We start from the raw sequence: 26,625 nt of genomic DNA on the forward strand, positions 1-26,625 counted from the left end.
ACCCAATGACCTGAGGTTGACACCCAGGACACACATGCTGGAAGAAGAGAATCAATTCCTAAGTTGTCTTCTGACCTCCACATGTATGCCATGCCATGTATGCCTACACCCAGGAGTGCACATATGCATGCACATGCACACAAAATAATTTTTATATGTAATTTAAAAACTAAAAACATTGAGATAGCAGTGTTTATTGGTAGAGGTGTGTGTCTCAGGTAGAGTGCATTTCTAATCTCTAGCACTGCCAAAAAATTAGTAAAAGAGATACTTTTCCTTAAATGGGTGCTGTGGAAACTCAGAGGGTTTTTTGTTTTTATTGCTGGTTTTGTTTTTGTTGTTATTTTTGAGACAAGGTTTCTCTGACTGTCGTGGAACTCACTCTGTAGACCAGGCTGGCCCCAAACTCAGAGATCCACCTGCCTCTGCCTCCTGAGTGCTGGGATTAAAGGCGTGCGCCACCACCACGCAGCTGCTGTAAGGCTTTTTGAAACAGCCTTTCTGGAAAGTACTTTGACAGAGGCAGGATCTGTTAAAAGGGGTAGCCAGCGGCGGGAAAACTCATGAATTCTGAAGTTATTAGAGAAGTGTGAGTGTGGAGGAGCAGAGAGGAGTGGCAGATACACTGTGCGGCCACCAAAGTCGTAGGCCGTGGCTCTGCCGTGGGTGGCGCTCTTTTGTCCTCCTGGTGTAAATCTTAGCATGGCACCATTTTAATGGCTGCATCGTGCTGGTATGAAGGATGCAGCGATGATGCTTGACCCATTGGTTGCCTGCTGATGGACCCTTGTTCCCGCTCAGTGCTGCTTAGACCTCTTCTCCGGTGAGGGCACGTGAACATTTTCTATGTTTTGGGAGGCTTCCTTAAGTTCCCTGAAACACACTTACTCTGTTAAAGGGTCACAAAAATAAAGCTGTTTTCCAAATTGCTTTTCCAGAAAGGCTCAGCAGCGTCTCACCAAGTTTCTCAGCGCTGTGCTGGTTCAAGCAGATAATACTCATTTTCCTTCTCCAATGAAACTTAATTACTTTTCAAACCTTAATTTAAAAAAAATTAATTACTTTATAAAATAATTAGCATGTGTCACACACAGGTCATACTATCACTTGGGTCTGAATTGTCCCCCAAAGGCTCCTGTGTTGAAGGTCTTGCTCCAGTGCAGTGTTCGGAGGTGGGGAAGTGGTTGGATCCTGAGGGCTCTGGTTTTGTAGTGGAGAGCTTCATTGATAGCATTATTCAGAGCTGGTGGGAACCTGAGGAAGCAGGTCACTGAAAGGGTGCCTTGGAGGATATATCCCTGCCTCCAGCCTTCTCTGCTTCCTGCCACCATGAGATGATGATCAGCTTCCCTCTAATCTGAAACCAGCTACCTGTGGACTACCACTTCTGAAACCATGAGCCAAATTAATCTTTTCTACCTAGAAACTGGTTTTTTTAAAGTTTATTTACTTTTATGTACATTGGTGTTTTGCCTGCAGGTGCGTCTGTGTGAGAGTGTCAGTTACTGGAGTTACAAACAGTTGTGAGCTGCATATTGGGTGCTGGGATTTGAACCCAGGTTTCCTGTCATAAGAGAAAGAGCAGCTCTGCCGCTGCAAAAAAAAAAAAATCCAATTAGGTCGAATCAAACCAAATCTAAATGCCCATCGTTTTATTAAGTAAGATGCTCTCAGGTGGCCGAGCGCATGGCGGGGAGACAGGACAGCAGGGAGCCCATGCAGACCCGAAAACCACAAGTTTCTCCTCTAGGAGCTCACTTAAATACCCTATGGCATGCTGGGATTTGGACTCCAGAGCAGTGCAACTTCCAAGCCCGGGGCTGGAGGCTATGCTCCCAACTTAACAGTCAGTTAAGAAGAGCAGTCAGTGCCCTTAGCTGCTGAGCCATCTCTCCAGCCCCTTGAAAACTGTTTTTGTCAGATTTGTTTTAATCACAGTGATAGAAAGTCTTGACACTGGTCACAAAACCAAATTGTTTGAAAGTGTGAGAAAGGTCAGCCCTGCCCTACCCTGCCTGACCAGCTCCCTCCCCAAAGGAGACAGAATTAAGAAATTCAGAATCCATATCTCTGTCTATTTGTCTGTCTGTCTGTCTGTATCATGTATGTATCTCTCAATCTCTCTCTCTCTCTCTCTCTCTCTCTCTCTCTCTCTCTCTCTCTCTCTCCCTCCCCCCACCAATCAGGACAGGGTCTCCCTCATATACCTGGATCTCAGGTAGACCAGATGGATTTGAACTTCGCCTGCCTCTATTCCAAGTGCCTCAATTAAAAGATATGCAACACCGTGTTTGGCTAAGGGACCATAATTCTTACTGCTGCCTAGGAGCTCCAATCCTGCTTTTTATCCCGGATAAGCTCTCACAGATTTCCCTTGATCATGTAGCATTCTTTTGGATAATGTTTTATTTCTTCATTTGAAAACCTTTATATGAATTCCTTTTAATTCCTTGTGGTAAAATGCACATGACATAAATTTTGACCATTTTAACTGTTTTCAAGTGGCACAAAGCACACTCACAGGACTGTGTAGCCGTCACTTCCATGCATCTCCATAGCCCTCTTACCTTCTGACCTGAAACTCTATCCACATGAAACAGCAGCTGCCTGGCTCCCCATACCCTCTTTTGCCATTTGCTGGCCATTCTTTCTATCTCTATTGATTCGCCTATCCACTTATAGAAGAATATTTGCATAATGCTTGTCCGTCTGTGTCTTTGTCTTTGCACCCACTTTATCCTCATTCATCCTTGGGGTCCTGCCATTGTGGGGTCCAGTCATTGTGGTCATTGCCCACTGCTCTAGGAGAGCTGAATTAACTGGCCACGTAGGAGTGTCTATTCCCTACCTTCGGCCTTGATCTCATGGTCCTTGAGGGCTCTCTCCTGGCTTTCTTTTCCAGACTTTGAACCCCCAAAAGCTTGCCTTTGTTTTGGAGATTCTGTCTGGCTGCCTGGAATACCAGAAGTTACTGACCATCGTGGTGGATGCCTTCTATGTGCGGGATGGTCGGCTCTGCCTGTGGGCCGACTACAGCCTCTTTGAGGGTGCGTATATTCACTACCCACACGTCCGTGAGGCCCAGGCCTACTGCCCACTCCAGACAGGGACTAGAGAGGAAACTAGCCACAGACCTTGACAGGTTGACTTGAAAGAGGCCAACAAGCGGCAAGCTTCTGGACACAGAAGGCGGCTCCTCATGCTTCTGCTGCTCTTTCTCTCACTTGGTTCTCACGTACCCATAAGTATGTGGCCCAGGCTAGATATATTGTCTCATGGGGAAACTGAAACCTGGGTCTTGAGAACAGAGTGCAGCCTTTGCCCCGCCCCCAGCCACTTATCTGGAAGAGAATGCCTCTGAGGGCAAATTGAGCCAAATGACATACCTCTTGTGGTCTGTTTGTGACCCTAACCCTGATACCTGTGGAGAGACTAGGCATATGGTAGTCTGGATCATCCAGGGAAAGATTAAATATGGAGAGCCACCTCTGACCACTGTCCACATTCACAGAACATGGTGACTATTGTGGGCAGTGGCTGGTGCTACCATAGGGTAGAGAGATGTAGAACCTGCTGTCGGCCTTGATGCTGGCCCAGGAGTAGAGAGCTGAGGGCTGGGCATACTGGTAGGCAGAGACAGGTAGCTGGTTCCAGATGCAAAACTGGGCTGACCCTCATTGGCTCAGAGACAGAAACACAGCCTCATCAGAGAAGCTTCCATCCCCAAGACTCAGAATGACTCAGCTCACAAAATCGACAAAACTGAAGATGATATCACTTTTGCCCAGAGAAATTCTGGGATTTCTGAGAATTAACCAAATGCAGTGTAATGTGTGTGGAAGCCAAAAGCCCCTAGTGGCTAGTTCTACAATCACTGTACATGAAGTGGTAGTTGCCATATGGGCCTGTGCTTGTGTGCCCTGACAGAATAAGGGGCCTGTAAGACTCTCAGCAGCTGCAGAATTCTCCCAAGGTCACACACAGAGCCCCTCTGCAGGGCAGCTGGGCACTCCTCACACCAAGCTCTCTCCCCAGTAATATGCTACCTGGCCATGTTCCAGCTGGATGAGCTCGGCTTCCAGCTCTTCTGCAGCATCATCAAGTCCCAGCCTGTGCGCAAGACTTGCAAGGTGAGCGCCACTGCCCCCAACACAGTACTGCGGTTGAGGTTACCAACCAGGAAGGCAAGAATCTGGGGCCAGATGTGCATCTGATCGACCCCACTTTTTGTCCTCTAGCTAGAGAAATTGGCAGGTTCATCTTTTCTCTGCTTAATACCATCTGACAGCCCTGTATAGTACAATGTTGTCTGTCTCTGACTATCTGGTTGGTTTATGAAGGGCCGGCTTTCCTACCTGCACATACCCCATGATGGATAAGCAATTAGAATTATCTTAAGCAAAGGCTTCATTTTTATGACAAGGAATTTAAAATTGATGGCATCTTCTCAGTGATGCTTTGGGACTGCTCTGGCCAGTTCTGCACTTGGCGTGATCTGTACTTGGCTCAGGCTTTGCTGCCTTGTGCTGGAATCCGTAAGGACTATTGAGCAAGCATCCACCTTGCCTCCTACCCTGAGTCCCGCAGTGCTGACTCAACAGATGCTTGGGGTGTGGATCACATTCTACTCTCAGGAAATGAACAGTGACCCCAGGCCAGTTCCTGGTCATTGACCAGCCTAGGGAGCTCTGGGGGCTTGTGACAACAACTCAGAAAACCACACAGGAGGCAGGCCTTGTGGTTTATGATCCCAACCGTCTGGGAGGCTGAGTTAGGAGGCTCAGCCTGAGTCCCTGTCTCATAGTTAAAAGAGAGAGAAAGAGGAGAGAAAGATACAGAGAAGGAAAAAGAGGGAAAAAAGACTGAGGCTAAAGATCATCTTATAATATTCCCTTGTTGGGTGGTGGTGGCGCACGCCTTTAATCCCAGCACTTGGGAGGCAGAGAGAGGCGGATCTCTGTGAGTTTGAGGCCATCCTGGTCTACAGAGTGAGTTCCAGAAAGGCTCCAAAGTTACAGAGAAACCCTGTTTTGAAAAAACAATAAATAAATAAATAAATAAATAAATAAATAAATAAATAAATAAATGTGGAATATTTCCTTACCCTGTGTGGGCTCCAAAGAAAAAGAAAACTCCAGGGAGCAAAGCTGCAGAGGTCGATTGGTGACCGACACAAGGCCTCCCCTTGTCCACTCCATACTCCATGCCCCATTAGGTGATTCTGGGCCCATAAGGGTCCCTCTACATGCCTCAGAGACCTAGAAAGAAGCCAGGTGAAGATGAAGATCCAGCTGTTGGCACCAGGGTGGCCTGTCTTAGCTGCTGCTGCTGTGGTCAGGAGTGACACGGCAGAAAGTATCACAGCCCAGGTTGCTTGGAAGGCAGCCTCCACTGGGAACGCTGCCCATTCCTCCAAGACCACTCGAAGTCACCCCACACTTATGTAATAAGAACCTTTCAGATGGCCAAAGGCTACTTTTTATGTAGAGTCTCACTATGTAGTCTTGACTGGTCTGGAACTCAATATATAAACCAGACAGGCCTCAAATTCACAGAGATCCTCCTGCCTCTGCCTCGCAATTTCTGGTATTAAAGATATATGCCACCATACCAACCAATGATTCACTTTTATTATTTTTGATTGTGTGCATGTGTCACCATGTAGATATGTGCACACGTTGGTGCCCTCAGAGTCCAGAAGAGAGCCTTGGTGCCCCTGGAGTGGGAGTTACAGGCAGTTGTAGGACACCAACATGGGTTTAGGAACTGAACTCCGGTCTTTTATAAGAGCAGGACATGATCGTAACTAATGAGCCATCTCTCTAGCCCTCCCCCCAAGTCAGGGTTTTCTTAGACGCACAGGGAGTCCCTTCCCCCACTCTGGCAGGATCTCTGCCCCCACATCCCAGTGAGAACAGTGGCCCTGACCCTGCTGAGATGCTGGTGTGAAGGTGTGGGGACAAGCAGGGAACAGAAAGGATGCTAGGACGTACCCAAATGGGATTGGACCAGCACAAAGGAGGTGAGAGCCCCAGAGGCCAGCTTCCCCTTCAGGTGCCAAGACTGACAGCTGAGAGATTAGGAAGTGGGTGATAGGACCCTGGCCCTGGGCAAGGACTGAAAAGATGAGAGGCCACAGAGGTAAGTGATGAAAGTGAGCAGGCTGCCTGCCAAGCGGGGATCTGTGGAAAGCTCTGGAACCGTGGTTCTCAACCTTCCTAATGCTGCAACCCTTTATTTTCGCTACTACTTCATAACTGTAATTTTGCTACTGTTATGAGTTGTAATGTAAATATTTGATATGCAGGATGGTCTTAGGTGACCCTCGACCCCCATGTCTAAAGGAGTCATGACCCCCAGGTTGAGAAATGCTGCTCTAGAAGGAGGCCTAGGTGGCCTCTGTTTGGAATAGGGTTGCAGGCCACAAGGAATTGATCCTCACAGGAGATAGGTGAGGATGAGCTGATGAAAACAGGAGTCACACTGAGAGGCCATAGTGGCCAGTGGCCCTGGGTCATAGCCTTGTTCACCATTGTCCTCTCAACTGGCCGTGTACTTACAGAGTCACTTCCCAAATATATTTTCTGCTTCCCAGTACCAGCTGTGTTTCTTGTGTCACTACAGAGCTCTCCTGGGCTCTGATGTGGTCCCTGGATCCTGCAAACAGGATAATGGCATAACTGTAGCCCCAGGGCCATTGACTGCCCCTTCTGATTGGCGTTGGAGACAGCCGCTGTGAATGGTCAGATGACACCCACCTTCCCAGGTCTGAGGGCTTTCCCAGCCCTAGCCCTGCAGTGCTATAGTGGCAAGGTTACAGGGACAGAAAAGGACATTATTATGTTCCCAGCATCAGACATCCCACTGGACTGAGGCAGGGTAGGAGGCAGGCGGCAGGCAGCCCTCCGTGTGTCCCTGTAGCCTCTTACCCAGGAGTGGAGCAAGGGGCCTTCCAGGCCTGGAAGCTGGATAAATGTCCACCTGCAGTATGTGTGACCCCTGAATGTCACAGCCTGTTCTGGCCCTTAAGAGGAGTGCTGGGGCATCAGTGGTTGGTGTCTGAGCCATAGCCGAGGTGATCAGAGACTTTCTACCTCAGTTCCTCAGGTTCTTCTTTAACCCCTTGAACTTGTGCTCATGGATCAAGGACGAGTGGAGCCTCATCTACGAAACATCCCATGTGAAGGAGAACTGGATTGACCCTCTGATGAGGTGGGTCAGCTGTGGCAGGATACTGGGAATCTGAAAACTGTCTGATGCCTACTCCAGGTGTCTGGGGGGGCGGGCAGCTCCTCATTCCCTTCCTGCTCATGGAAGCTTTGTGAGAGGCCAGATCATGACCCAGGTCAGGGTGAGAGGCCAGAGATGCAATGGATCTACCTACCACAGCCGGTGTGGCAGGGACAGCAGGATGCAGTGTGGAGCTCCTAGATTCCTCTGAGAGGACTGGGTTAGCCTCGTGTCTTTCTTCCTGGGGACGGGCAGATAGGCTGTCTATGTGCTAGCTACATGTAGGAGGCTTTGGCCACATAGTGGGGTTCCTCAGAGCTACTCCTTTACCAGGAGAGCTCTCCTGTCCCAAATGATCCCCACTGTTAGCAGTTAGGACAAACTCCCCAAAATGAGGAGACAGCTGTGTGCTATTTCCACGATTACCACAACATCTCTGGGACCAGTCTCAGCACAGGCTTACAGCTGCTTCCCCACACCTACCCTGAAGCTAGAGGCCCAGTCCAGGCATAATCTGATGAGAACCCTTTGCTGTTAGACCTCAGGGCAGCCTCTCTACCTCTGTGTAGTCCTGGTTCTAGGGTTGAGTCCGGGTGGTGGTGGTGCGTGCCTTTAATCCCAGCACTCGGGAGGCAGAGGCAGGTGGGAGTCTGAAACCATTTCAAGCCATGCATCTCCCCTTGAGGAGCCTGACAGGAGGAAACTCTGAAAAGGGTGCTCACAATGGCCTGGGTCCACTCAAGATCTGGAAAGTGAAACGGGGATTCCTAGACCTCTGGGCCACCTATCAAGACCCCTCTGAAATCCCTGCTCCATGGGACCTTGAGGCTGAACACAAGGACAGTTGGATGTCCCTTAGGGGAATGTGGCCCTCACCCCACCCCCACTGTTCCCTGCACCTGTCACCAACAGTTCTGCTACAGAGCATTCCTTTCCCTTTGCCAGCTTCTTTTCCCTGTTCCCAGCTACCTCCGTCAGTACCATATGCACCGCCCGTAGTAGCTTCAGACGCCAGCCGGTTCCTGCTCATCCCTGCAGTGGGGGCATCTCAGCCTCCCAGCTCCCCTATCCCGTGGACCTCAGTTTCCTCATCTGTGCAAAGGGAACCTTAATTCATGTACTGAAAAGTGTTTTTTAACTGACTCACAAGTTAGTGAGGAAAAGTCACCTGCTCACCATCACCTCACCCTGAAGGACAGCCAAGCACTAAGGGTCCTTCGGATCCCAGAGGCCAGCTTCTTAGGGACCTGTTTAGGATGCAACTCTAGCGCCTTCTCCACTTTTGCCTTCAAGATGGCAGCCAGAGGTCCAGGAGCTGATCAACCAACTGGAGGGAGTGCCAACCGATCAAATTCCTCCCTTGAAGACCAAGGCCAAGGTCACAGAGCCCAAGGAATTCAACCTGACTGTGCCAAGGCCCCGTGCCATTACAATGCCTGAGCCTGTACCCACTGTGGCCAAGCCAAAGCCTGTGAGTTGGGCATTTGTGCTGAGCATGGGTCTGTACCAGCAGGATGTTCAGACGGGGAGAACAGACTGTAGGGGCCTAATTGGGCAGCAGGGCTCCTCCAGGGTCAAGGGTGTACTGGACCACCCAGTAGTATTCAGGACCCACAATACACCCCACCCCACCCCACACCCTCCACACCTACACAGAGAGGGAAGTTGGCTGACCCAGAGGCCGTCACATTCTGAACCCAATCAGGAGGTGCTAAGTGATACTACCTGGCCATGGTTTAGACCTGCCTGGATTATGCTTAGAACTCACCATTAGTCATTGCACCCACCCTCCCCATTAGATAGTATGCTTGACAAACATGGTGTATATGCTTCTCGGGCTTGGTCAGGATTGTGTGCCTGAGTCCCAGGATGCCTGGCCCCTACTCTGTCTGTCTCCTCTGCTGAGAACCTCTCTATCTCCTGTTTGTTTCTGGTTTATCAGTCAGGATGCTCTGAACTGCCAGTAACAGGAAACTGCAGGCCAACTTGCTTAGACAATAGATCACCAGTATTAAAGTAGAAATAGGCTTCAGGTATAGTTTGATCAGGGTTCCAGTTCTGTTTCTCTGTGACTGCCTCTATTCTAGTCTCCTCTGTAAGGGAATTTCATCTTTAAACTAACTTAATCTCATTTTAGTTTGTTTTCTTTTTAAATGAATCCAGGTCTTGTGTCTACATTGTACATTCATTGTCTAGGACAGGAAAGAATATATTGGGACAAGAGCTATTCAGAAAAGTCTGATTGGTCCTGCTCAGACTGTCTGAGTGCTAAATCCTGACTAGACTGTGGATTTTGCAAGCTCTAACATTGGATTCAGCCTCCTGGGTCAACCTGGTCTTCATAGAATGAAGGACTATAGAGGAGTGAGAAGAGATGGCACTGGAGCTCCCACATCTCACCCTAGTTCCTCCATTTTTCAGGTCTCAATGAAAAATCTCTCATTCCAGAAGCTCTGATGGGTCCCCCGCCCAGTTTTCTTCTTGACCCATCTTTTCTCCATATGTTTACAATCTGTGGATCTGCTCATGGCCTGGCTCTTCCTCCATTTTATTCACACCGTATTTCCAGCACAGGTGGTTAAGTCCTGGCTTAGAGAAGGCATTCAATAAATATGTGTAGGGGATGGATGGATGAGTAGATGGTTGCAGGGGTAGATGAATAGATGGCTACATGGGTAGTGGATAGATGATAAGTAATCAGATGTATGGATGGCTAGATAGATTACTGGGGCTTTGTTGCTAAGCAACTCCACAGTTTCCCCATCTGCAGGATCTCTGATATTTCTGGTACCAACTCCTCAAGAATTAATCCCACTTGCCACCTCTCTTTCTGTTTGTTCTGCTTGACTGAGGGACAGTTGTGCTTGTCCCCTCACTATGGCATAGTAGACCTTCCCAGAGCTCACTTCTATATTGGCAAAGCCTGCGTCCATGCTCTGACCCTTGGCCAGGACTCCTTTTCACCTCCTAGGAGCTATGAGTGCCTGGAGGCATAGACAATGAGCCAAAAATACACTCTAGTCTCAGGCAGTGTCCTTCTATCCCCCCTCCCCCGCAAGTTGGTGGGCAGCCAGGGGAGGTCACAATGCAATGGGGGAAGGAGAGGGGGAGGAAGGAGATATAGTCTTCCAGTATGGACTCGGAGCATGGAGGATGTTGGACACAGGCTTTGTCAATACAGAAGTGGGCTCAATTGAAGGTCTACCATGTTGTAGTGAGAGGACAAGCAGAACTATCCTTCAGCCAAGCAGAACAACCAGAAAGTGTGAGGTGATACATTCTCAGGTGGGCTGGAACCAACATAGCTCCTCCTAACTGTCAGAAAGAAAGAAGCCAAGAAAACAGGCCCTTGGTAGAACCGTTTTAAAGCAGGTGAGCAAGACTGGAGATGGCCCTGGGTGTGAGGGACACAGCCACAGGGGAAGGCCTTGGTGAAAAAGAGCACGAGGGTCCCCAGTGAGGGTCATCAAAGCTTGGAGCAGGGCAGCCAGAGGAAGAAGTTTTAAGTTTGGATGATCTGACTTGGCCATATCTTTGAAACATGCAGAGGGGAAGGCAAGGACCGGAGAGACAGGTTTAGGAATCTCAGGCTCAAGGGTGACCAGACTGGCTCCTCAACTGCCCTGTGATGGACACAGCTCCTCTAGGGACTATGACTATGACCTGGAGAACAGGCCAAAGACTTAAGGTCCCTTCACAGCACAGACAGCTTGCCTTTTTTTAAAAAAACAATGTATGGCACTCTCTGACCCCTCTGCCTACCCCTTCTGTCCTAAGAGCTGGCTGCCTCACCTTGGATACCATGACTTCTCATCTGGAACAATGGCCTGCCCTCAGTGCCCTGGCCTTACAGCTCTGTCTACCCCACCCCAAACTTAACTCTAGACCCCATACCTGCTGCCTGTCTGACCTTCTACCCTATAGGTCACTAACCACAGACTCGCTTGCCTTTCTGCCACTCCACCAGGTCCCTCAGAGCACCTACCAGGAGCCCAAGGAGCAGCAACTTCTGCAAATGATCAAAAGATACAACCGCCAGAATGCTGAGGTGGCCATGTGGGGCCCCTGTTCCCCTAGACACCCCATTGGGCTATGAAGAGCAGGGGAAGGGGAGAAGGCTGGGGACCTGAGACATAGCACACACATTCTACCATCAACCCCCCACACACACACATGCACAATGGCCTGCGGACCCTGGGTTACCGCCGGTGGGGAAAGAACAGCATGGTATCATGGCAGGAGCTGCTGCTGAGAGCGAACATGGACGAGCTACGGTGTGCCATGCCCCGGTCACGCAGGGATCCCCAAGCACAGGTAATGCCCAGCCTCCGGGGTGAGCCCAGTCTTTATGGTAGCATTTTTCATATGCCATAAAATTCTTCCTTCTGGGGTTGAGGATGTAGCTCTGTTGATAGAGTGTTGCCTGGCATTCATGAACCTGTGGGCTTCATCCACAGCACCACATAAGTCAGGTATGATGGTACATGCCTGTAATCCCATGTAATCATTAACTCAAGAGTTAGAGACAGAAGGATCAGTAGTTCAGGTTATCCTTGCCTGTGACCACATGTACCACAGCACACTTGTGGAAGTCAAAGGGCAGCTTGCAGAAAGTGTTTCTCTTCTAACATTTGGTCCCAGGGATTGAACATAAGACATCAGACTCAGCAGCAAATGCTTTTACTCACTGATCCAGCTCCCCAAACCCACACAGAAAGACAAGAAAGACTGGTTGTAGCGATGTCCACCTTTAATTCCAGCACTCAGAAGGCAAAGATAGTCCATATCTTTTTTAGTTTGACCCAGCCTAATCTACATAGTGAGTTCCAGGCCAGCCATAACTAAATAGTAAGACGCTGTCTTAAGAATAAAATAGACAGGTGGTGGTGGTGTATGCCTTTAATGCCAGTGCTTGGGAGATAGAGGCAGAGGCAGGTGGATCTCTCTGAGTTCAAGGCCAGCTTTGTCTACAAAGCAAGTTCCAGAACAGCCAGAGCTGTTACATAGAGAAACCCTTTCTCAAAAATACTAATTAATTAAAAGACGGGGTGACTAGGGACCATCAAAAAGAAGTTCTGACCTTCTTTCTGAAATAAATGAAAGAGAAACTCCTTCAGGAGTGGGGCCATCTGAGGCAGCTGTTTGAACAGGATCTAACAGCTAGGTAGTCCCAGAGCCATGTATTCCAGTCAGCAGCATGCTTGGGGCTCTGATGGCTGCCTTTGTGGACTTTCCCCCCAAACTGGCACTTAAGGTCTCACCAACTTTTATCAATGAACAGCAAGATGCATGGGGCAGGCATTCAGCCCAAGAAAAGGGAATAGGGCAGCGGATAACTCAGCCCTGGGGGATAGCAGAGGAAAGGGATACTGAATCCCGAGGAAGTCAGCAATCCTATCTGGCAACTACGGTCCCTAGGCCTAGCAGACCCTTTCCTTTCCTTATTCCTACCCAGAAGGTTAAGCACCCCAGCAAGGCTTAGAGTGCAATGGAAGACAGAATGCCATCCTGAGGGGCCAGGGTCGGCACACGTGGATAGGTAGCCAGAGTGAGGGCAGAAGGGAGTGGGCAACCTTCCAGGGACACTAGGCAGGCACAGATGCCGGACTGCCTCTTCCTGATTTACAGGAGTTGGAGAAGCAGCAGCAGCATCAACCTGCACCCCGAATACGCAGGACTCCAAATCTGACCTTCTACAAGGTGAGGGCCTCCTGGCCTATCAGACTTCTCCTTTAGACTTCCCACCTGCCTGACTCAAGTAAGGCTCTAAGAATAGGAGCTGGAGGAGGCAAGGGACCCACAGACAGCTTCACCCTTGAAGCAGAGAGAGCCTAGCAGGGGACAGGTTGGAAGGGTTTGATGGCTGATAGCAGGACACTTGCTTTTGAGATACCTACCATCCATTCCTCCCCTCTGCCACAGCCTAACAACTTCCCGGTCAAGCTGAATACAGCCACCATCCTTCGAGAAGGGGCCTTATACCAGCGGCAGGTGGAGAAGGAACTGCAGAGGTGAGGGGCAGATGGCATTATCTGGTTCCTTCCCTTCCACCCTCAAGGGTATTGACCTCAAGAGAAAAGCCTAGAATAAGAGCCTGTCATCAAGCTGCTCAGCAGAGAGGAGGGCGAGGCACTGAATTCATTGAGGAAAACACAAGCAATGCCAGGGCAAGGCATGGCATGGTGGCCCACATATTAATCTTAGCTCTTGGAAGGCTGAGGTGGGAAGATGGAGTTCTAGGCCAGCTTGGGCTACAGAAAGACATTGTCTCAAAATAAACAAGCAAAACCCACTTCAGTTTTTCCTAAGTTCTCAGCAACAAATTTCTCTCCACAAGTCAGCAAAACTTACAGTGGACAGCAACTCAGCACTCTCTGGAGACAGCACCAGACCTGGTGGGGTTGGGGCTACACCCCCAAGACCTCTCCCTGAAGGTGCTAATTGCGGTTCCCAGCTGGCTTTCCCTAGGCCTGTGGAATATAAATCAGGCGTCAAGTCCCCTTCTGGGGTTTGATTCGCTTTCTAGAACAGCTCACAGAACTCAGAGGCACACGTATTTAATCTACTAGTTTGTTGGAGAGCTGCGTAGAGCCTATAGGAGAACCTGTGGGTGTCACCCTACTCTACCAAGGTGCACACCCTCTGAGATTCTATCTGCTGAGCTGTCCAAGAGCTCATGTGAATTTGCATTTGCATGTTGTGGAGTCCTGGGGGGAGTAGGTGTGGTTGACAACAATGCTGGCCTCGTGGAATCGGCTCAGCAGTCTTCCATGTGCCCTCCTAGATCCCAGCACTCAGGTCCAGGTTTTGTCCTGGTCTTTCCAGTGACCCACCCAGTTCAAAGCTACTTAGGCATGGCCAGCTAACAATCAAACAAGCAGCCGAAGACAAAGTCCAGATCTGACAGCTTCACAGTCCACTGCCCATCTTTGAACACGAATCCCTCACAGGAGAAGGATGTGTGGCCTGGAAGATGTCCTATCACTGTCCTCCAGTTCTGTCAGGAAAGCCTCTCAGGACTTTCAGGCTCCTGTTAGCTCAGTTCCAAAAGTAGGAGTGGCTCAGCTCACACCGCCTATCCTCTCCAGGATGAGGTGTGACTGGGGAAGGTCACTACCATTTCTTGCCCTGAGCCTCTCATGATAGTAAAACAGTATTGAATTTCCCTTGTTCTGCTACACATCGGTTCATGCCTTCAGCTACCTGGGCCATGCCTCGCCGCTAACACCCAAGCCTTCCCATGGAATCTTGGAATCAATCCCTGTGTTAGTATGGACCTGACTAGCAAGTGGCTGACTCTCCTTGGTCATTCTCATTTATTCAGAACAAGGAACTCCAGCTCTTTGAGAGCAAGAACACCCAACTTAGTCCTACTGTTTGCTCCATGCTTTCACTCAACAACACCTTTCTCAAACCAGAGCACAAGATGTCCCTTCACCAGCCTGTGAGCTTGCTATAGCAATAGACACCATCTGGGTGTCTTCTAATTCAGTTCTGCTGTGGCACCATCTACCTGGAGGGGATGGTAAATGCCACAAGGCAAGGGCTCTGTCCTCAAGACTGTCTACTCCAAGATACCAATTGTAATCATCAAATAGGTTTTTTTGTTTGCATGCGTCATTTTGTTCTTGCAATGCTGGGCATCAAATCCGGGGCCTTGAGCATGCCAGGCACGCCCCCTACCACTAATCAGCACCCTCAGGTCCCCAGGTAGTTTTAACTGTGCTTCTAACCAAACATATATAATTTGGGGTTTCATAACCCCTTTCTTTTTTCATGTTTAAGACTTATTTTTTATCATTTAAGATGCACATCTCTGTGCGTGTATGGACATGTGTGTGCAGGTGCTTGAGGAGGCCGGAAGATACACTGGAGCTAGAATTAATAAAATAAATATGAGCTGCCTCTTGTGAGCCGGGATGTAAACTTCAATCCTCCTGATAGAACAGCAAGTTAAAAGCTAAACATCTCACCCAGGCAGTGGTTTAAGCCTAGCACTCCAGAGGCAGAGGCAGGCAGATCTCTGTGAGTTCAAGACCAGCCTGGTCTACAGAGCTAATTCCAAAACAGCCAAGGATACACAGAGAAACCTTATCTTAAAAAAAACCAAAACCAAAAAAAAAAAAAAAAGGAAAAGAAAAAAAAAACTAAACCGTCTCTCTTGCGTCCCTCCCCCATTTGATTAATTGGCTACAGAAGCTCAAAGAACCTGGGGTCAGGCTTAATTGCATATAGCAATTCACTGTAAAAAGCTTGACCGAGGGCACAGAGAAGAACTGCCTGGACAGAGAGTAGGAAACCAGGCTCAGAGCCTCACACCCCACTCAATCACCAGCCTCCAGGATCCTCCACCTGCTCAGTTCTACAGAAACTCATGTGAACCCTGACCTTTATGTTACTTGGGGATTTGACATGTGTGTGATTCATGAAATCCTTGGTGTGCGCGGTTACCTCCCCTCCTGTCCAGTTTCCTGGACAATGCTGAGGGTAAAGCGGAAACTTCCAAATTCTGCTCCTACTTGGGTCTTTCTGGTGACCAGCCCCATGCTGGAGATGCCCAGAGATTACCTGTCTGTGCTTACCTCCTTTGCATAAGAAAGACACTTGGGGCCTGGAGGGTTGGCTCAATCGTTAAAGGCTAGGCTCAGAACCAAAAATATAAGAGTTTGGTTCCCAGCACCCACGGCTGTCTCTCCAGGTACAAAAAAAAAAAAAGAAAAAAAGACACTTGGAAATTCTCAAGTGTTTTAGGTGTCCAGTTGTATGGCAAGAAATGGGGATGAAAACCAGGTGCATGTCACAGTGTCATGAGCAATCTCTGGTCCTGCTGTGGCCAGGGGAAGGCAAGCAGGGCCGTGTCAGGCTCATGGCTCCATTTTATAGAGAAAATCCCTGCTCTGTGAGTGAGAAAACAGACCAGGGTAGGGAAAGACTTGGCAAATACCTGGTCCCTTCCCCTTGACCACCCTTGCTTCTAGGACTCCACCCATGGGCCGTGGTGGACGGACAGGGACAGAGCAAGAGTGGACAGAGAAGTGGATGGTGGGGGGTGAGGAGATGACGGTGGGTACACGGGAGAGACAGGCAGACGTGATTGTGGGCGAGCAGTATGGCTGAATGTTGTTTGAGACTGTCCCCGCCTGAGAGGACCTATGACCTAATGGTCTTGATCATGAGGATTCCAGCTGCACGTCTGTCTCCCTTCCCCTAGAGTTGATAAACTTGTGGATGGGGCTGGGGACTTCTCCGAGTTCCTCGAGTGGCAGAAGAAGATGCTGGCCAAGGACCTGGAGGAGCAACTAGCCGCAAGTGAGTGCCGGCGGCTGCAAGGAAAACTGAGCCACGAGGAGGCCATCTTGGCCCGGCAGAACCTCATACAGGAAAACAAGCAGAAGGCCGACCAGAAGAAGGAGGAGGTGATGTACACTGTGTGGGAGTGGCCTGGACACAGTGGGACTTGAGCAGAGAGATCAAGTACCTATGCTGTGGTTGGCTACAGCCTGCCAGCCACAGTGACCTACATGGCGACATGGTTTCTTTATCCCCATCCTAACAGCCAGGGGTCCGTGAGAGTTTTACGTTACCTGTGCTGATGGTATTCCTGCTTCTTCCCAGAGGCCACCCAGGTCTGGATTTCAGCTTTGTCTCTCCTTGGATGTGTCCCACCGAGAACAAAGCTCAGAGGCCACACTTGGAGGGCATTCCCATTACTTCTTTGAGTAGATTCCCTTGTGAATGTTTTTATTTATTTATTTATTTATTTATTTATTTATTTATTTATTTATTTATTTTGGATGAAGGGTTTCTCTGTGTAGCCCTGGCCTTAAACTCAAAAGGTCCACCTATCTCTGCTGGGATTAAAGGCATGCACCACTGCCGCCCAGGATTAAAGGCATGCACCACTGCGCCCAGGATTAAAGGCATGCACCACTGCGCCCAGGATTAAAGGCATGCACCACTGCCGCCCAGGATTAAAGGCATGCACGACTGCCGCCCAGGATTAAAGGCATGCACCACTGCCGCCCAGGGTTAAAGGCATGCACCACTGCTGCCCAGGGTTAAAGGCATGCACCACTGCTGCCCAGGGTTAAAGGCATGCACCACTGCCGCCTAGGTTGTATTCAATTGTAGGATTTGCTTTTCCTTTCTTCATTTGCTTTGTTCTGCTCTGTTTGGTGCTAGGAACTGAACCCAGGATTGTTCGGCTACCAGTTAACCCCCCAGCAGAGTGTTTCTCTTTTGAGAGTTTTTAAATTACAAATTCCATTCCACTAGAAATGTAGCTCAGTAGTAGAGCGCTTGGCTACCGTATGCCAAGTCCTGGGTTCGGTCCCTAGTACTATACAGGAAAAGCCAGTACAAATAAATCAAGAGAAGGGAGACATTTCATTTAGCTGGATGTGGCAGCTCATACTCAGTCAGTCCAGCACTTATGAGGGTGAGGCAGGAGGATTAACATGAGTTCAAGGGCAGTTTAGAGAGTAAGACTTTGTCTCTAAAAGGAAAAAACATGAGGAATTTTGAGATCAGCCTGGGCTACACAGGGAGACACTGACTTAAAAGAAGTGACCTGACTATTCTCCACCAAGCCCCTGTACCTCACCATGGAGGCCAATATTGAATTCTAGCTTTGTTTTTTTCCACAGTGACCAATATTAGGAATTCTGTCAACACGTATGAAAAAGATGTGTTTAAAATAATGGGTGTAACAATGATGCTTTTAATGTGTGCGTGTATGTGTGTCTGCATGTGTGTGTGTACAGGTGGACGGATGGATGAATGTGTTCATACTGGTATTTGAATCTAGGACCCTCTGCAGGATAGGCAAGTGTTCTAAGCTATATCTCCAGCAATGGTGGTATTTTTAATTTCATTCTAACACTGACTTGATTACTGGTTATATTTTCTTCTCTTAACTAAATTTATGCCCTTTTTAAAATTATTTGGTGAACCTTACAAATAATAACCTGAACTGAATAAAACTTGCTTTTTACCAGCCCCCCATCACAGCAGGACCAATGCAGGGTAGCTGTTCTGGTCTCAACACTGAACCCACTAGTGAGAAACAGTTCACATGCCGGTTGCCATGGGGACCGTTCTTTGAGTACATTTTCCCCAAAGTCTTCATTCAGTCTGATGGAGCTTGGCAGCTCTTGCAGTGCTTTTCCACTTGGCTCCCGTCACAAAGGCCATCTAGCATGTTTTGTGGGCTTTTTTTTCTTGTAGTGTACAGAATTAAACCCAATTCCCCCGCCAACCACACACAGGACAAACACCTATCCCTGAGCTGCACCCCCAGCTCTGTGTTAGTTCTGAAGTTCTCCCATGCAGGTACTCAGAGCTCCTGCTTGGTGTCATAGTGAAGAACAGCCCTTATTTGGGTGCTGTCTTGTGGGAAGGAGAAGAACTGGAACTCAAGAGCTGGACCAAGGATGTGTTCATTGCCTCTTGTCCCTCAGCAACACCAGGCGGAACACAGGAAGCAGTCAAGTGTCTGACTCTAGACTCAGCCAGCTGTCTGCTCTGGCACTCACTTCCTGGTGACGCCAGTCTTTCTGTGGATCTGGCACGTATGTCTCACCAAAGCCCTGTGCCCACCTGCTACCCCCAACTTCAGTGCCTCTTCTTCCACTCAGTCCCTTTTCTTTTTTTTTTCTGTTTATTTTTCTTTTCTTTTCTTTCTTTCTTTCTTTCTTTCTTTCTTTCTTTCTTTGTGTGTGTGTGGGGGGGGACTCTAGTTGTGAGTTTTTTGTTTTGTTTTGTTAGGGTTTCTTCTTTCTTTCTTCCTTTCTTTCTTTCTCTCTCTCTCTCTCTCTCTCTCTCTCTCTCTCTCTCTCTCTCTCTCTCTCTATTTCTTTCTTTCTTTCTTTCTTTCTGGCTTTTTCAGACAAGGTTTCTCTGTGTAACAACTCTAGCTGTCCTTAAATTCACTCTGTAGCTCAGGCTGACCTCGAACTCACAGAGATCTGCCTGCCTCTACCTCCTAAGTGCTGGAATTAAAGCCGTGCACCATCATCACCCAGCTCACTCATTCCCCTCTACTGACCCCAATACTGTGCTGAAGCCTATACTGTCACTGATAGTGACCCACTTTCTTGAGCCCTTGCCATGCTGTTGTGCCCAGTGCAACTGAAGAAGTGGCATAGCTAGGAAAAGGAAACAAAACAAACAGTAATAAAAAAAACTTCAAAAAACGTTAAGTGAAACTGAAGCTTAGGGAGGCCCAGCTGCCGCCCTACAACACAGCAGGTCTGTGTGTCTGTTTTTAGAGTCCCAGACTAGGCAGGCCTGGCCCACAGAGTTGCAACAGACTATTTAAACATTAGATCTATTGTTTTGGAAGCCAAAGTGAATATAGGATGGAGCAGATCTGCTCAGGTTTAGAACAATAATTAGAGGCTTCTTTCTCAATTGCTGTGCCCATGGTCTACATGTTGTAAAAGCTGGTGGTTGCTCCTGGAGAGATGATTCAGTGGATAAGAACAAGGGCTGCTCTTCCAGAGGAGCTATGTCTGATTCCTATGTTTGATGGTGGCTTATAACCACCTGAAACTCCAGTCCCAGGGAATCTTGACAACCTTTTCTGGCCTCCTTGGGTATTGCATGTATGCAGTATACATGCTGGCAAAGCACCCATGCACATAAGAAATAAACTGAAAAAACAAATGGTGATTGACAGGTTGTTGATTATGCTGTCCCTGCAAACCTAGAAGCCATTACTGTTGTCTTCATGTTTTCATCTTTGAGGGGTGTGGGGCAATTAACAGCTCTACAAAACTAATATGTCTAGGTGCCAAATAGAGCAAAAATGGGACCCAGAATATGAGGGTAAAGAAGACAGACACAAAATGAAGGCACAGCTGCCATGTTTGTTCCCCTGCTTTTAGCTATTCGTCGGGTGTCTGCAGCCCATGTGAAGTCAGTGCACTGAGGAAAAGCATCTTCTAAGTTCCTGTTTGCACGGCTTGCTCCCCAGCTGGTAGTTTTTCTGCAGAGCTGTATCATCTTTCAGATTCTAGGTGCTAAGAGTTGACTTTTCCTTGCTTCCAGCAAGAAGCTCTCATCTATCTACTTACCATAGGCCTGGTCCTCTATCTCTTGGTTCCAGATGATGTAAGACGAGCCTGGGATCCCTGTAACTCTGCTTAGGAAGAGGCCCACAGTTCAAGAACAGCATCTTTCTTTGTTTTTTTCTTGCTTGCTTACTTGATACAGGCATAATAGCTTGTACACCCCTATCATTTAGTACTCAGGAGGGAGAGGCAGGTGGATTTCTGAGTTTGAGGCTAGCCTGGTCTGGAGTTCCAGGACAGCCAGGGCTACACAGAGAAACCCTGTCTCGAGAAACAAAAAACAAATAAGCAAACAAAAAATCATTAAAAACTATCTTGGAAGCCTGGCACATGGGCAAATGCCTATAATCCCAGCACTTAGGAGGAGAGGGCAGGAAGATTATGAGTTTGATGTCAGCGAAGGCTACAGAGTGAGTTTGAGGCAAGCTTGGGCTACCAAAAGAAAAAACAAAAGGAGTGTGGTGGGACATGCCTGTAATTTTAGCACTCCTATGCAGAACTAGGAAGATCAGGAGGAGTTCAAAGTCATCCCATGTTACAAAGCAAGTTCCAGGCCAGCCTAGGTTACATAAGACTCTGTCTAAAAACAAAACACCCCCACACACACACACACACACACTTCTTTTGGTTTTGGAGATCAAACCCAGGCACTTGCACTTTTTTTCTTTTTTGCCTCTGCCTCCTGCGTGCTGAGATTAAAGGTATGCACCACCACACATACCTTAATCACATGCGCCTCCTTACTGGACCCTCCCCACCAGGTTCCCTCCATTGTGAGCATCTTACTTCATAAGAATCTAGAGCTGCCACAACGAAATACTGAAAAGCAACCCCAGGACGAGCCTGGGAAGAAGGAAGGAGGACACAGGGTGGAACTTTTCCAGTAGGCCCAACTTCAAAGGGTTAAGGCTCTGGGGTGAACTCAGGGCAGAGCTGACTGGGTGCCCCCCACACTTCTGATGTAGGATGGGACAGGATTAAAGGGAGGACCCTGTCCAGTCTAGTTCTCAGTGTTTCGGGTTCTCTGTCTGAGCAGACAGCTGAGCTAATGCTGCAGTGTGCTGAGCGGCGCCTCCAAGAGGAGAAGTCCATGAAAGAGCTGGTGGAGCAGGTCAATGAGGCCCAGAAGAATGTCAAGGTGGCCCAAATGAAGCTTGTGAAGGGCCGGCAGCAGATAGGTAACAGAGGGAATCAGGTGCCAAAAGGCTGCCCCGTTCCCTTACATCCTTCTCAATGACCGAACAAGCTCGTCAGTGAGGGGTGGTGCCCCTGGAGGGTGGGCAGGACTGAGCAGGTGCCACGGTCTGACAAAGACACCTCTGGGGAACATGGCCCCTGTCCATTGTTCGCCAGACCATTCACCGTCCTCATCAGGACCCCACTTGGTTTCCAAGTTCAGGAGGTGATGGAAGAGAGCCGGGAGCTGCTGCAGCGTAGCTTGGAGGCAGCCAAAGAGGAGCAAAGGCAGCGCTGTGAGCTCATCGCCCAACTGCGTGCACTGGAGACACAGCCCACACGCAAGGGCAAGCTGGTGGACCTGACCCAGGTGAGACTGTGGCCTCTGGATGCTTCAGCTTCAGGGTACCTCCTTGTGTGGTACAGCATGTACAGAATTCCCATCGAGGCCAGAGGTGGGTCTTGTCCTACCCACAATCCTCTAGTTTCTTGGTTACCACCAGCTGTGGATAGATTCAGCTTAAGGTATGTGCTACAGCAAGACAGTTTCTTCTGTGACCTTTCCACTATCCTAGATACGGTGCCAACCACAGACCAAAAAAACAATCCACCCTAATCTAAACTAGTGAACCAGTGAGTTTATTGAGGCTACATATCATGGGGGAAGGCTAAGTATGGAGGCATAGATGACTCAAAGGTGAGCTTACCAAAAAGTTCACTGCAATGCAAGGGACAACTCAGAAAGCTGTACCGCAGGAGTTCCCTGTAATGTTTGCAGGCAATTCAGGCTGCTGTTGTGTGAGAGCCTTTCCTGAGTAAATGCAACACACAGGAAGGGAACCCAGGACAGACCAAAGTAACAGTAGGCACCAAAGTCCGACCTGGTGAACCAATGGATTATTGGTGCTCCTAACAGCAGTAAGGGTGAGGTGTTACAGGCACCAGGATGGCTCAGAAGCGGTCGTGTCATTGAAAAGTCTACCCCAGCACAGATGACAGCTCATGAAAGCTGCATCCCAAGAGCTCTCTGCACAATTTGTAGGCAACTTGACAGACCTGAGAATCTCTTCTGATAGCTCTCCTGGTCAGAGTCTCCTCCCCAGTGGTCGCTTACTCATTTTATAAAGCTGGAGAAAGGGCCTGAGCTCCTCCTTTTTCTCTTGCAGAGGTAGCTTTCTCCTCTCCCTCCTCCCCGCTCCATTTCTCTCTCTTTCTGCCTCTCTCTGCTCTTCCCCCTTTTTACCCTTTCCCCCTTTTCCTTTCCCCTCCATAACCCACTAAATACCCACTTTCTCTGCAATCAATCAATCAATCAAGCTGGAGAGAGGACCTTGAATATCTTGAGCCTTAACCTCCCCGCCCCTGGGACTGGATGGTTCCCTTTGGAGGAAATTGCTGTTCAGCATTTGCCCATGAGTTTTCTCTTTCCAGCAACTATTAATGTTATACAGTCATGGCCATCAACAACTTGTAAATCCTGTAACTTTCTGAGCTTTCTGAGCCTTGTAAGTTTCCTTTGCTTCCTGAGTCCTAGGAGCCTCCCTCTGCAGGATGGCATGTTTTTATTTAGAGGAAAGAACTACCCATCAGAGCTGGAGCTCTAAAGGGAAGAGAGCTAAAGTACATGGAGGTACATTGGGGAGCTGCATGTTCAAGGGTGAGGTCCCTGAACTCTCCAGATCCAAGATGAAAAACAGAATAAGGAGCATCCAAGTGTTTAAAAGTCCCGAGCCAGAGAAAGTCAAGGACTAAGGGGGAATGTGGGCAGCAGCCTGTATGAGAAAGCAGAGGAGAACCAGGCTCACAAGAGCAAGGGGGCAGGACTGGGAGGCTTTTGCAGTTGACAGCTAAGGCGTCCAGCTGAGAAGTTCAGCTCCAATGCAGGGCTCCAGGCTGGAGCTTGTGATGGGCAGATTGAAGCAGAGGAAAGGTCTTCTTAGCTGAGGGATGACTGGCTTTACAGTTGCTAGCTTAAGTTCTTCCCCTGTTATTTGGAAGATCCCAGGATATGGTCTGGAAGGAGAGATGTCTGTTGTGGAACTTCAAGAAAGGCTGGCCCTGCTTAAAGAAACCCAGAAACGAGAGCAGGAAGAAAAGCGGGATCAAATCATTCAGGGCAAGCGAGCCAAAAGCCAAAAGCTACAGAATACAGTGGAACAAATCTCATTGTGCCGCGCAGCCATGGGCAGAACTGCAGCTTTGAGGTGAGTATCATGGCTCCTAAAAGGTCGTCTCCATGTGTAAGAAGGAGCAATGGAGCGTGGCAAGGTTGCTATGCACCTTCCTCAGTGGGTACCCTTGCCACACCAGCAGCCCCTGCCAGACAATTCTTTCCAGTAATTCTGACCATCAGTTCTGTGGCGATGGCTCTGATGCCCATGGCACTCAACATGCAATGCGTCAATGTCACAAGGGCCTTTGAGCCCTATGTGCTTACCTAGCCAGCCGTTTGTCAGTCGTCAACGCCACACAGATAGCTGCAGACACCATATACTTCACTCCTGAGCACTCTAGTGTGTGTTTTCTTTAAAAAACCACAACACCATGACACAACTAGCAAAACTAATCGGAATTCTCAACATCATTTAAATATCCTATCTGCATTCACTTCTCCAAGTGTCTCAAGACAGCTAAGACTTTTAAAATACCATTTGCTGTTTTTCTTTGTAAGCCAGTATCTAGGTCACACATAGTGGTATGTGCATATATGCACACACCTTTTATTTGTTTGAGAGCATCTTTATTCAGGCCAGTGTCCAATGGCAGCCAGGTTGGTCACATGGTCACAACTGCTCCAGGGGAAGTGGTGGCCTACTACAACAGAACACACTGGTCTCTAGAGAAAATACCTTCATGGGACTGGGAAGGGATGAACAGAGGAAGGACCCTAATTCTTTGCCAGTGGAAGAGAATACATCATTCTTAGTCCTCTGAGCAGCTCTGCTGTGGCTGCAATGTGGAGGAAGCCATGCCACCGCCTTCTTAGAAAGGACTGACTGGCCACAATTACAGAGTGATACACATCTCAGGAAACCCCACTTCCCAACTGCTGGCCTCACCCTCACAGACCCCAAATGCACTACTTGATGTCGGAGTCAAGACTCAACTCCGGTAACAGTGTTCCTGGACCCCACTCCTACTCCTGCAGCGGCCTCTCTCGAAGGAATTTAATGAAAGAAGTTTTGTAGGGGCACAGGGCCAGGATAGTTGGGCAAGAGCCCTAAAGCAAGGAGAGTATGTGCTCACGCCCCATGCTGTGATGTATACTTTAATCAGAGCTGCAGGCAGCAAGACCTGCAATTGGACAGGAGAGGTGGACCATATTAAGAAGGGGATATAGGCCGGTGGTGGTGGCTCATGTCTTTAATCCCAGCACTCAGGAGACAGAGACAGGAAGATCTCTGTGAGTCTGAGGCCTGGTCTACAGAGCCAATTCCAGGACAGACTCCAAAGCTACAGAAAAACCCTGTCTCAAAAAACAAAAACAAAAAACAAACAAACAAAAAGAGATGTGCAGAAATGCTGTCACCTGGAGACCATGAGAGTGCCAAAGGCACTGTGAGGCAAAGGGAGTTTTTACATTTTACACCAATTCTATTTTACACCAATTCTATGTTAGAATGAAAAAAAAAAAACTGAAAACGTTAAAAGATTAAAAGTGTAGGGATGCTGGCAGGATCCCACGAAAAACCTCCTGGGTGTTACCCAGCCAGTTTCTAAGCTAGTGCTGTCGTGGTCCAGGTGGGAGGAAAAGAAGGCCCGGGCGGCAAGCCTGGGGACTCCCTCTCAGGATGAGCGCGTATTGGAGCTGCAGCGCAGAATGGAGGAGAGAGCAGCTGAGCGTCGTAGGCAGACAGCGCAGCTGCACGTGCCACCGCCCAGGGTCGGGCGCCCCCAGTTGCCGGTGAGTTGGGAGGGAAGCGAGGGTAACCTTTTGGGCCTGAGAGGTAGGGGGCTGTTAGGGCATGAGTAAGCTGATATCTGTGCGTTTGGGTGTGGGACCCAATGCCCCCTCAATCGCCCGCTTGCAGGCTCAGACGGAGGCGCAGCACTGGCTGGAGCTGGACCGGAGTCGCGAACGCAGGCTGCGGGCAATGCAGGAGGCAGACCGCACCTGCCAGCCTACCCACCACCTGGAGGCTGCCTGAGCAGCTTGGCGGCCCTGCGCAAACACCGCGCATGGCCGTTGACCTGCGTCCCCACCCCTGCCCTTTTCCTGAACCCCAGCCACAATGCCCAGCCTCCCCCGAACTCCAGCCTGTTCCTGGGCAGTTGCCCCAGAAAAGACAAGGTGCAGTGGCGAACCAGAAACGCTAAACAACTACTCTTGCTCTGGACTGGAGCGGGCTACCCACGTTTTTATAAGCTAAGCCTAGCTAGTCCTTCCTTATGCCCAGCAAGGCTCTTTGTGGGGCTGGGAGCTCCACTCTCCACTTTGAGCCACTAGATATCCCTGAGAACCCCACAGCAGCGTGGGATTGCGAGTGAGGCCCGGTTCTTGAACACCTGCTATGGACTGGCCCTTCTCGTACCTCATGTAGATCATCTGAACAATGGATCACTGCATACAACAACTATGGCCCAGTCCTATTCAGCTAATAAGGCTGCCTGTGCTCAAAGAGGACCCTGGCCTGAAAGCCAGGGCTCAGAGCCAACTGCAGGTGCCTTTCAGGGTCCTCTCTCCAGCATCATCAAGAGCCCGAGTCCAACAAAACTAGAGCCCTTGGACACCGTTCAACAGGCAAGTAGCGTGCAAATCAGCTGTGTTCTAAATGCTTGGTCTCCGTGCTTCTCTGTACTGGGAAAGCCAAACTTTAATAATAGGTGCATGGAATGAATGCCTGCTGAAAATAAAGCTATATTGTGATGTTTGGTTCATAGGAAGATGATGGCAAGTCATTGAGAGGAAATAGGCAAGGAGAAACTGCTTGATGGGTGGATGTTCAAAAGAGAGACACCACCCCCTGGACGTCCTCCTTAGGCCTGCAAAGAAGATGGCCCCTCAGGTCACAGTGAGGCCATACTCCAGGGTGCTTTCAAACCAAGAAAGTCTTTTAGCACTGGCAGGAGTCCTGCCTCAGTATTGAGAACAAAAAGAATTCCAAAGATCTTTACAATCCTGGATGGGGGCTGTGGGGAGAAAGGA

At 49.0% G+C, this 26,625-nt stretch overlaps 1 protein-coding gene across 3 annotated transcripts in view; it reads left to right on the forward strand.

Annotated features, from left to right (window-relative positions):
- Cfap99 (cilia and flagella associated protein 99) overlaps window positions 1–26,625 on the forward strand; it is a 39,504-nt gene extending 12,879 nt beyond the window's left edge. The window contains exons 3-16 of one of the 3 annotated variants that reach the window (XM_057771589.1): window positions 2,903–3,047; window positions 4,036–4,130; window positions 7,100–7,212; window positions 8,524–8,701; window positions 11,198–11,278; window positions 11,470–11,544; window positions 12,859–12,930; window positions 13,153–13,241; window positions 16,442–16,646; window positions 21,340–21,481; window positions 21,698–21,849; window positions 23,478–23,683; window positions 25,221–25,383; window positions 25,511–26,625. In XM_057771589.1, coding sequence (XP_057627572.1) covers window positions 2,903–3,047; window positions 4,036–4,130; window positions 7,100–7,212; window positions 8,524–8,701; window positions 11,198–11,278; window positions 11,470–11,544; window positions 12,859–12,930; window positions 13,153–13,241; window positions 16,442–16,646; window positions 21,340–21,481; window positions 21,698–21,849; window positions 23,478–23,683; window positions 25,221–25,383; window positions 25,511–25,627 — 1,833 coding nt within the window. In that variant the 3' untranslated portion in view covers window positions 25,628–26,625. The remainder of the gene's footprint in view (window positions 1–2,902; window positions 3,048–4,035; window positions 4,131–7,099; window positions 7,213–8,523; window positions 8,702–11,197; window positions 11,279–11,469; window positions 11,545–12,858; window positions 12,931–13,152; window positions 13,242–16,441; window positions 16,647–21,339; window positions 21,482–21,697; window positions 21,850–23,477; window positions 23,684–25,220; window positions 25,384–25,510) is intronic. The other 2 variants (XM_057771591.1, XM_057771590.1) reach the window with 2 other exon arrangements.

The sequence above is a fragment of the Chionomys nivalis genome, chromosome 6 (assembly GCF_950005125.1).
Source record: "Chionomys nivalis chromosome 6, mChiNiv1.1, whole genome shotgun sequence".
NCBI classification, from domain to species: Eukaryota; Metazoa; Chordata; class Mammalia; order Rodentia; family Cricetidae; genus Chionomys; species Chionomys nivalis.